We start from the raw sequence: 11,225 nt of genomic DNA, 5'->3' as shown, positions 1-11,225 counted from the left end.
GTACCACGACCCCTTCTAAACCCAGCCTGGACTTCTGGCAGTTCTCTGCTGATGTGCTGTTCCAGTCGTTTTTGGGTAATCTTCAGTAGAATCTTATTTGCATGTGAAATCAATGATATTGTTCTATAGTTTCCACACTCAGTTGGTTCACCCTTCTTAGACCATTAATCTTAGTATCATGTATCCATCTTAAGTATTATAAGCCCTAGACTCTATGATATTAATGATACAGAATTAGAGGCCATCAGGGGAAAGTGTAATCATCTCACAGAATGTGATTTAAGTTATGGTCAGTCAATAAGTTGTGAGGTGATTAGAGCAGACACAACACCCTTAACCAGGGCACAGCCCAGATCCAGTGTAATGGGAGGTTCCGTGGGGTGTACCTCCATTACCTTTTGTCTTACAAGAGATAAAATGAGAAAGAAAAGATCAGACAGTGGGTCCTCTACACTATCAAGAGGATATATTGGGGAGGGGGGTGATAATCATGGGGTCTCACAATTTGATGAAGGGGTTAGGGAAATGGGAAGGAACTAGTGTGAAAAAATAATGTATTCGAATTTTGTAAATAAACTTGTATGAAGGAAGGGAGAGGAGGGAGAAGAGGGAGAGAGGGAGGGAGGGAGGGAGGGAGGGAGGGAGGGAGGGAGGGAGGGAGGGAGGCAGGGAGGGAGGGAGGACAAACGTATCAGGGGTGGAGTGTATGTATTGGATTCGCTTCCTTTACCAGGAAACTCTTAGAACCAGAAGTCACAGAGAGGGAAAGCATTCCTCAGGAGCCATCACTCTGAATTCAAGCTTCATTTAGCTTCCTAGAATCTGAACTTCAGACAACTAGAGTGCTCACCATTTATTTAGAAAAGTATAGAAAACAAAAACTTCATCACATGTCACTGGAAAATACTTGCATTTTAATGCTTCCCTATCTATATAAAAATTTATGCCAAATATTTACCTGGCACAAACTGTACCATGCACCATTGCAAACTTTTTTTTAAGTGACATCATGTATTTCAGAGTAAAACTGTCCTCCATAGGATTTTCACTGTGTGATTTTTTTCAAAGTACACAGCCAGGATTTTCTTCCAAGTCACCTCTAAATGGACTCTAATCTCCAACATTTCTTTTAACAGTTAAGCATATCAGCTGTTTGCACCAGCTAGGCTCCCATCAGCCTTAAGGTCAGGTAATATTGTTATCTTTGCTTTTCAGGATGAGGAAACTGAGGAATAGATCGGTTACATGTCTTATCCAAGTCCTTAAAAGTAGTGTGTTGGCATGATGACTCCAGAATTGCAATCATTCTGCTTGGCTGTCTCTCAGTCTTTAAAATTATCTTCACATTTGGTATTTACTTCCAATATAAAGTATTTTTTTGGTGTTGTTAGAAGAGGTCAGTCATTAGAGAATGACATCATGCTTAGAAAGGGGGAAGGTCGGCATAAAAGAGGAAGATGGGTTGACACTGTAACTTTAACAATGGGCTCAAGTGTGTCAGAGTTAGTGAGAGTGGCACAGGGTCAGGCCAAGTTCAGATTCACTGTTCCCAGGGCTGCTATGAGTTGCACTCGGCTCGATGGCATTAACAATAACAATATTTGCTTGCAATATAAAGTTATGCATATATATATATCAATCATGTAGAAAAGCTATGTTGTTGTTGCTGTTGTTGTTGTTGTTGTTATGTACCGTCGAGTCATTTGCGACTCGTAGCGACCCCATGTACAACAGCCTTAAACCCTGCTCTATCCTGTGCCAATCGCATTGCCTCTAACACACTCATCCCGACTACCCCAGTCACTGAATCAATCCACCTCATAGAGGGTCTTTCCCCTCCTGTGCTGTCCCTCCACCCTAACAAGCATGATGTCCCTTTCCAAGGACTTGTCTCTCCTGACAACATGTCCAAAGTAGGTCAGACAAAGCCCCAGAATCCTTGCATCCAAGGAGTAGCCTGGTTTAACCCTCTCTAGGATGAATCTGTTTGTTTTCTTGGCAGTCCAGGGTACATTCAATACTCTTCTCCAGCACCACAGCTCAAAGGCGTCAATTCTCCTTCTATCCTCCCTAGTCATTGTCCAATTCTCTGATGCATAACAAGTGATTGCAAAGACCATGGCCTGTATCAGGCACACCTTAGTCCCCAGAGAGACACCGTTGCTCTTGAGTACTTTAGAGAGGTCCCTAAAAGCAGACTTTCCCATCGCAATTCTTTTTTTTTTATTTCCTGGCTGCTGGTGCCAAGAGTGTTGACCGTGGAGCCGAGCAAACTGAAGCTGTGAACAATCTCAATCTCTTCGCCATCCATCCTGATGCTACCGATTGGTCCAGTGGTGAGAATCTTTGTCTTCTTGACATTGAGCCTCAGTCCATACTGAAGGCTGCAGTCCTTGACCCTCTGCAGTAAGTGCATGAAGTCCTCCTCCTCAGTTTCAGCGAGCAGGGTTGTGTCACCTGCATAACGCAGATTGTTGATAGATCTTCCACCAATCCTAATGCCACGCTTCTCCTCATAGAGCCCAGCCTCTCGGATAATACTTTTTTTTCCCCCTTTGAATTCTAACTTAATTTTGTGGTTGTTCCTACAAAGCAACTCAAGACATGCTTGTACTTCTTCTCAACCTGTTCTGATGCCCTCTCCTTTGCAGCTCTCTTTATTTTCTTTTATCTATGAACAATACCTACCAACTGAAACTTTTTTCATAACAAATATGGAGCATTTAGAGGCAGAAAGGACACTTTGTTCATAGTTGGATCTCCAACACTATGAACCTCAGCTCTCAGAGCATCATGGATAAACCACCCTACAGTCAACACATTTCTTCAAGTTAAACAGACTTCACATTATCTCACCAGTAATAGATACGTGCGTCTCTTTGCTCATGGGAGTAGAAACATTACAATTTTTACATCAACAAATATGTGGAAACAGGCTCTTGACTGAAGAAGAAGAGGCTGAAGTAAAGAAGGTTAACGAACGGTCCTCTTCCATTGGCACAGACCTTTCAAAATGTGGAGGTTTTGAACTGCGCAACATTAATGTCCCCCTTTTTTGAACAAATATCAGCACGGCTGCAGACAAAAAGTCAAGGAATCTACAATAAGCTGCTCTCACAAAACACTTCCATCAAAACCTCATGGAGGCAAACGATTGCCAGATAGGACATTTCTCTCTGAGAGAAATGACTTTGTGTCATTTTGTGCAAAGGAGATCAAAACAGCTTGTCATTTTAGCAGGATTTAGAAACCTTCCACATACCACTTTAAGCATTTCCAGCAAAATTTCCAGAGAGACTCACAAGGCACAATAATTTGAATCTAACTAGACTTATTAACCAACACAAGCCCTAACTTTCTGAACATGTCTCTTTCTCTAGAAGTGGAATATTTTGGTCAGGAAAATCTTATTACCTCTTTAAAAAATAAAGTTCTTACCATTTCAGACAAGGGTCTCCTATCAAAAGTTTACGGAATCCTACAGGGCCTCCACAAGAAAAAGACAGATAACACTATTACAAAATGGGCAAAAGACATGGAAAGAATTTTCACAGAGGAAGATATTCAGTTGGCCAACAGACACATGAAGAAATGTTCAAAATCACTGGCAATAAGAGAGAGACAAATCAAAACCACAATGAGGTACCATCTCACTGCAGTTGCAGTGACAAAGTTTAACAGGACAGTGAGTAATAAATGTTGGAGAGGATGTGGCAAGATAGGAAATCTTATACATTATTGGTGGTACTGTACAATGGTACAACCACTCTGGAAGGCAGTTTGATGTTTGTTCAAAAAGCTGAACATAGAAATTCCATATGACCCAGCTATTCCACTGCTTGGTATATACCCTGAGGATATGAGAACTGAGGCACAAACAGAGACTTGTACACCAATCTTCATAGCAGCGTTGTTCACTATTGTAACAACATGGAAACAGCTCAAATGTCCAGCCACAATCAAATGGATTGAGAAATTATGGTCCATTCACATGATGGAATACCACACAGCACACAGGAGCAATGATTTTGTAAATTGCTACCTAACTTAGAAGGGACTGATGAGCATTATGCTAAGTGAACTAAAGCAGTGTCATAAAGACAAATACTGTATAAGATCATTACTGAGGATTCAAAGGGGGAGGGACACAGAGGGCTGAAGGTGGGCCTGGGGGGAACATTAATCATAGGGCCATACAATTTGATGGATGGAGGGGATGTGTGAAGAAATGGGAAGAATCCAATGTGGAAAAACAATGTATACAAAGTTTGTTAATAAACCAGTATTAAAAAAAAAAAAAGACAAAGAAAGTTCTACTAGCTATCTATTTTTACAATAATGGCTTTATGCAGTATTTGTCCTTATGAGACTGAATTAGTTCATGCAGCATAGTGTTCTCCAGTCCCTTCCAAAATTACTGCTCCTGAGTACTGCATAATATTCAATCATGTGAATGTACCACAATTTCTCAATCCATTTGATTATGGTTGGACATTTGGGCTGTGTCCCTGTTCTTGCAATGGTGAACAGCACTGCCATGCGCATTGATGTACTATGAGAATTGGTGTACAAGTCTCCATTTGTATCTCCGTTCTCATTTTCTTGGGATGTATTCCTAGTAGTGGAATAGCTGGATCATAGGAAATACCTATGTTCAACTTTCTGAGAAAACATCAAACTGCCTTTTTACAATCCCACCAGCAGAGTATGAGAGTTTCCACTTCTCCACACCTTTTCCAACATTTATTGCTTGCTGCCCTGCTAAACTTTGCCACCGCTTACTGGAGTGAAATGGTATTCCATTATGGTTTGGGGAGAAGGGGTGGGAGCAGAGGGATGAGGATGGGTAGAGGCAAAATCACAGAGTTACTCAATTTGGTGTGTGGAGGGAGGGGATAAAGAAAATGGGGACGATCTGGCGGGACTTGAAAAAGATACCGTAATGGTAAGCATAGTCCAATGGTGGTTAATTGTATAAACCATAATGAATGTGAATGATTGCATGAAATACAATGTGAACAAAGAGTATTATAAAGCATAGTGCATGTGACTTTTGTAAGCAAACATATATAAAATAATTTTAAAAAATTTACTGAGAAATTTGTCTCCAAGCAACAACAATTATGCATACTCATCAAATCCTTAATTTTATACATATTACTGTCGGGGTACTCCATAGTGTGTACTGTTATAAACCATTTTTCTGCGAACAAAGCCATATTATTTAACTGGGTGAATAATTCTCAGGTTTCTGTCCATTCCAATCACATCAGACAAGACTGTTGATGCAGGAAGAAAGCAGAATAGCAGCTGACATCTACAGTCTGTCTTGAATGGCAGGAGCACAGATAGATATGTATCAGTTGATACATGCAGTTTGAGGATTTCTATAACTATTCTTCTTCCCTTTTGCTAGCTTGGACTACTCCAACAGTCCAGCTGGTTCTGGTAATAGGCTCACGAAAGGAGAGGACTGTATGAACTCCCCTTCTAGAACACATAGCAGCATTACTCACTATTGTTAGAACTTGGAAACAGCTCAAATGTCCAACGACAATCAAATGGATTGAGAATTATGTCCCATTCACATGATGGAATACTACACAGCACACAGGAGCAATGATTCTATAAATTACTACCTAACTTGGGAGGGACTGGTGAGGTGGAGTGGTGAGCAGTGGAGGTTAGGGAACTGCGACTTTCATTAACCTTGTTATTGTGTTCTTGTTATACACTGTTGAGTCAGAATTGACCCACAGCTGACCCACTTTTCAGACACAGTAAATCACATGGGAGGAGACTGCCCATATTTTTCCCGCCCAGCAGCTGGCAGATTTGAACCCAGTGCCTTTGGGTTGGTAGCTCCTTATCACTAGGTGTTAGGACTTGCTCTATTTATTCACAGACTGTACAACACCAAATAGTTTGACTAAATGAATTCATCTGTTTGGCCACTCTCAAACACATGAAATTTTGGCTGCTACATTTACAAAACTTTCCTAAGGTACCTGGTATGATGAAGGTCATTTTGTCAGAACAAAAGGTTGCTTGTCCCCGTGCCATCCCAACAACTGCCAACCTTTCCAGTCCATTGCTCCCTTCATTGTGCCACTCTATCTTATCCTTCTTCACCTTTGTTGACTCTCTATTTCACCAAATATTATGTCCTCCTTTAGCAACTGAATCTTCCTAATGATGTGTCTGGGACGCTAACATTGTGACACTCATGTGTCAAATGTGATAATGGTCACCCACGGTGGACAGTGTTTGGTGGAGCTCCCTGATTAAAACAAGCTTGGAAGCAGGAGTGGCATCCACTTCCATAATAGCTTGCTCCCGGAAAACCTATAAACCTGGAGAAATGATGAAACTTATACAAGTGTTCAGGTCTTTCATAGGGTCGCTATGAGTCATCTACAACTTGACGGCACTTAACAACAAAAACAACAACAACATAGAAAGAGCAATGTTGGCCTAGTGGACAGAAAGTGATGCTACCAAGCCAAGGTGGGTGATTTTAATCTACAGCCTTCAGGCCTGGCTTAAATTGTTATTCTGTCCAACATTCTTCTAAGGGGTACGGCACTGGTCTGTGCATTGCTGTACAGAGGTAACCTTTGGTTGCTGTGATGCTAAACACTGTGACACTGATGTGCCAAATGTGATAATGGTTACCCATGGTGGACAGTGTTTGGTGGAGCTTCCCGATTAAAACAAGCTTGGAAGCAAGAGTGGCATCCACTTCAGAAATGGCTTGTCTCCGGAAATTCTATGAACAGTGCTCAGGTCTTTTGTTCATAGGGTTGCTGTGAGTCATCTATGACTCAAAGGCACTTAACAATAACAACAACAACAATGATGCTTCCAGAACAAATGACAATATTATGTTGTCAGGTGTAGATCTTTCATTAGCTAATTTTTGAAACTAGGTCACCAGATCTTACTCCACCTTAAACTGGATGCTCTGTAAAATCTGTCCAGGATGGGTAACTCAAATATGTTTATGAAGTACAAGTGGCATACCTATAACATCATAACAATACACAACAAAATTACAGTATGACAACCTGACAGATAGACAAGTGGTGACTATGTGAACAATGGGCTTAGCACAGCGGAGAACGTGAGGATGGCACAGGTTTGGACAGCATTTCATTCTATTGTGCCTAAGATATCTACGAGTCAAAGCCAGTTCAACAGCACCATGTAATAACGATACCCGCAACCATACTAATAGCTATTCATTTCAGGTCACTAACTCATTCATTTATTGCCAGCCAGTTGGAATGGAGTTAGAGAAGAGTTGAGCTTTAAACATAATTCCTCAGTTGTAAATCACACCGCAGGGCTCTATCCATCTCTCTCTCTCTCTTGGAGCCACCAGCACTACTGGATTTTTCAGGGTTTTTTGTTTGATGTGCTTTTTGGGTTTCTTTGGAGGGAGTGTTGATAGTTCAGATAGCATTTCTTATTTTCCTTAAACCTTCATCATTGATTTTGCAATTTTTTGGATATCTTAAATTACTTTGATTATTAAGTTATAGGTTAACAGGATAATAAATCTTCATGCAGCTTCTCATTTAACCAAATTCAATCCTATCAATTCATGATTACTCAAAGATGCCTCCTTCTTACAACTTTGATAACAAAATAAAATGAAATCTGCACCTCCATTTATTCAGTCGTGAACCCTCTCTATTAGACTATAAACTTGTCTCGTCTCTATGGAACTATAAGCAAGAGCAAGAGTTGGCCTTTCTTCCCTCCTCCTTGCCATTCTCACACCTTACCAGGATACACAATACTGCAGTAATTGCAGGCGCACGTTAAGGAAACATAATGCTGGCTGTTGTTGTTGTTGTTGTTGTGATGTGCCGTCGAGTCGCCTGCCACTCATAGCGACCCTAGGTACAACAGCCCTAAACTCCACTCTGTCCTGTGCCAGTCGCACTGTCTCTGACACTCCCATCCCAATTATCCCAGTCACTGAATCAATCCACCTCATAGAGGGCCTTCCTCTCCTGCACTAGTGACTAAAAAGAAGACAGCAGCAGTGAAAAGGCTCCTAAGTCTTTTACTAGAAAGCTGAGTCAGAGCTTCTAAGAAAAGTGAAATATTAACACTTCTGCATTCTCTCCAGCTCAATCACTGTCTTTGGAAGGTAGGCATGAGGAAAGTCTACTCACGCTAAGCTTGACGGTTTAGGAAGTATTTAGTATTAGTTGCATCAGAAACTGTTGTTTGACCAACCAAAGAGCCCAGCCTCAGCCACCTTCATCTATTTCCAGGAATGACAAATACTCACTTTCCTGGTTTCTGTTGCCACCAGGGCTGCCAAGTGACTTACGCTGATAAAATAGAACTGATAGTTGTATGCAAAGTCCAACAAAAGACTTCTTGGAACATTTTGCTTTCTTAAAAGAAGTAATGTGATTAGTACTGTCACTTTACCCTCTTCTTGTCTTGTACACAGGATTATTGGACCTGATCATTTATTTCATGATCATGAAGCAAATAGTATCAAGATGAGAAGCCAATTTGCAGAGAACAAAGGAAGAGAATATAAAAAAGAATCACTGAGTAATTTAATTAGTGTATACAATTCCTCATCTTCAGAAAAGTGAATGTGTATATTTTATTGAGATATATATAAATATATATATATATATATAATTTTTTTTCCATTTAATGCTATTGTATGGATGGATGGATGACGAAGAGATTGAGAGTGTTCACAGCTTCAGTTTGCTCGGCTCCACAGTCAACACTCTTGGCACCAGCAGTCAGGAAATCAAAAAGCGTATCGCAATGGGAAAGTCTGCTGTTAGAGACCTCTCTAAGGTACTCAGGAGCAACAGTGTCTCTCTGGAGACTAAGGTGCGCCTGATACAGGCCATGGTCTTTGCAATCGCTTGTTATGCACCAGAGAGTTGGACAATGACTAGGGAGGACAGAAGGAGAGTGGATGCTTTTGAGCTGTGGTGCTAGAGAAGGGTACTGAATGTACCATGGACTGCCAGGAAAATAAACAGATTCATCTTGGAGAGGATTAAACCAAGCTACCCCTTGGAGGCAAGGATTCTGGGGCTTCGTCTGACATACTTTGGACATGTTGCCAGGAGGGACGGGTCCTTGGAGAGGGACATCATGCTTGGGAGGGTGGAGGGACAGCGCAGGAGGGGAAGACCCTCTATGAGATTGATTGATTCGGTGACTGGGGTAATCGGGATGGGTGTGTCAGAGGCGGTGCGGTTGGCGCAGGATAGAGCAGGGTTTAGGGCTGTTGTGCATAGGGTCGCTATGAGTCGCAAACGACTTGACGGCACATAACAACAACAACAACAATGCTATTGTTACATGAGGGAGCTCTGGGGCCTAGTGGCAAGAAGTTGCACTGAAGGCATGCGATTCGAGACCACTAACTGCTCTGAGGGAGAAGGATGGGCAAAGTCCTCCCGTGTGATGAACTGCCCCTGAAAACCCACCAGAGGGTCAGCTATGGGTCAGTTCTGATTCTATGGTACATTACAACAACAAAAACAACTGTTACTTGCAACCAAATATCTGCTCAATTAAGACACTGATTACATGAAAGTGATGGTTTACATTTTAGTTTTGCATTGCACTAACTGAGCAACCTTGAGAAAATTATTAAATATCCTTAGGCTTCAATTTCTTACCTATAAAATGGGTATAATTAGAATTGTAAGAAGAGAAAAAAGAGATCATATGCGTAAAATGTTTTGCATTGAACTTGCACACAGTTATTCTAAAGCATAAAATATACATTTTTTTGCCAAGTGGTAAAGCAGAAATTTATTAAAATCCATTTATATAGTATTTACTCACACAGAAAATGTACAGCGTCAACATTCAGGCAATCAACTCCATTCTCAGGACTTTGAGAGACAGAAATCTCTGCCTTCCTCCCAATATAATATTTCCATACATACCCGAGAATGATGCATTTCATTACATCACCTCTCTTAAGACAGAATCCCTCTGAATACCTAAGCCAGCCCTTCTTTTGCAGAGAATGAAGAGATATCAGCAGAGCCCTGCTCCGAGATGCAGCGCCTCATGACAGATGTAGTGCAAGAGATATAAACAGGGTGGCTTCCCACAGTGGTGGGGCCTCCTAGCTCCGCAGCGTGGCCAGCCGAGACTGCATGGCCTCCAGGGCCTCCTCCTCCTCCTCCTCTTCGTCCTCAGAAGCCATGGCTCCTGGAGGTTCAGGGTCTGGAAGGGCATCGGTCACTTTACTGGCTGCTTTGCCCAAGGCCCCTGCTGTAATTTCAAACAGAATCTTGTCAATTTCCATTTCTGCCTCCTCTTCCATTTCTTCCTGATCGTCCATGCCTTCAAAGGTGTCTTCTAGCATCTCTTCTATGATTCCAGCCTTCATCATCTCCTTAGACAGCTCGGCCATGGTGGCCTGGATTTCAGGGATCCTCACAAGACTCTGCATGGCTTTCATCACCTCTGTGCTCTTCTGCAGGGAGCCAGCCACTCGGAGAATGGCCAGCTGGTTCCGCATGCCCATGAGCACAGAGTTCATGTGGGCTTCGGACGCGCAGAGCTTGCTCACTGCCTTCCGCGACCGGATCATCTCCTTGGCCAGCACCACGCAGACGTCCTTCTGGCCTTTCTTGGCAGCATCCTTCAGGGAGCGTTTCACTTTTTCTTCTTCCCGCTGGATATCTCTTATTTGTCTGTCAACTACTCTCATTTCCTTTCTTATCTTCAATGACCATTCATTGACCAGCTCTTTGGGCGGCTTCTCCTGGGTTTTTCCAAACAGCCCCATGGCGAACTGAGTTGGGTTTACCCCTTCCTGCTTTCCGTCCCCTCCGCCCAGGCCGCTCACGGGCAAGGGCTGGCTAAAATATGCATTTTAATGCTAATGTTCTGTTCTCTAGAAAATAATCCACATTCTATACATTATTAGTGTAATACATCTAGGAAATGAATTTGGGTGAATTAAAGTCCATGAATATATTTACACTAACACATGATTAAAATAGGTGGTACAAGTTATCAACGAATAATCACTATAATGGATTATGTAAAATTGTATTATTCTAATTTTTGTCACTGAAAACTAAACTATCAGCTCTAGAACAAGGACAGATTGAATTGGCTGGGAGTAACCCTATCGTTTTCTCTCACCATCTAATCCATTAATATAAGGCAGAGTGAATCTTCAGTTTTTCTCTAGTAGGTTC

General features: G+C 41.8%; 2 protein-coding genes across 4 annotated transcripts in view; both read right to left on the bottom strand.

Annotated features, from left to right (window-relative positions):
- The window catches only part of GRM8 (glutamate receptor, metabotropic 8), a 1,137,490-nt gene that overhangs the window by 715,320 nt on the left and 410,945 nt on the right, over positions 1-11,225 (bottom strand). The window lies entirely within an intron of this gene.
- On the bottom strand, positions 10,139-10,807 carry LOC102858690 (charged multivesicular body protein 3-like). Of its 2 annotated transcripts, XM_006896078.1 has the most exons (2): positions 10,589-10,807; positions 10,139-10,480 (listed from the first exon to the last, which is right to left on the bottom strand). In XM_006896078.1, exons 1-2 carry the CDS (start codon positions 10,805-10,807, stop codon positions 10,139-10,141), a joined length of 561 nt encoding a protein of 186 aa, XP_006896140.1. The 2 variants fall into 2 exon arrangements, with proteins under 2 accessions (XP_006896140.1, XP_006896139.1); XM_006896077.1 differs by having other exon boundaries at positions 10,139-10,807.

The sequence above is a fragment of the Elephantulus edwardii genome, unplaced genomic scaffold, assembly GCF_000299155.1.
Source record: "Elephantulus edwardii isolate Elephantulus edwardi_28Jun2011 unplaced genomic scaffold, EleEdw1.0 scaffold00181, whole genome shotgun sequence".
Lineage (NCBI taxonomy): Eukaryota > Metazoa > Chordata > Mammalia > Macroscelidea > Macroscelididae > Elephantulus > Elephantulus edwardii.
Note: the sequence above shows the minus strand (reverse complement) of the source record. Positions and strands in the feature narration are given on the sequence as shown.

Bases quoted from the DNA above. Each gene is read 5' to 3' on its own strand.
- LOC102858690 (XM_006896077.1), bottom strand. From the start codon at position 10,807: ATGGGGCTGTTTGGAAAAACCCAGGAGAAGCCGCCCAAAGAGCTGGTC.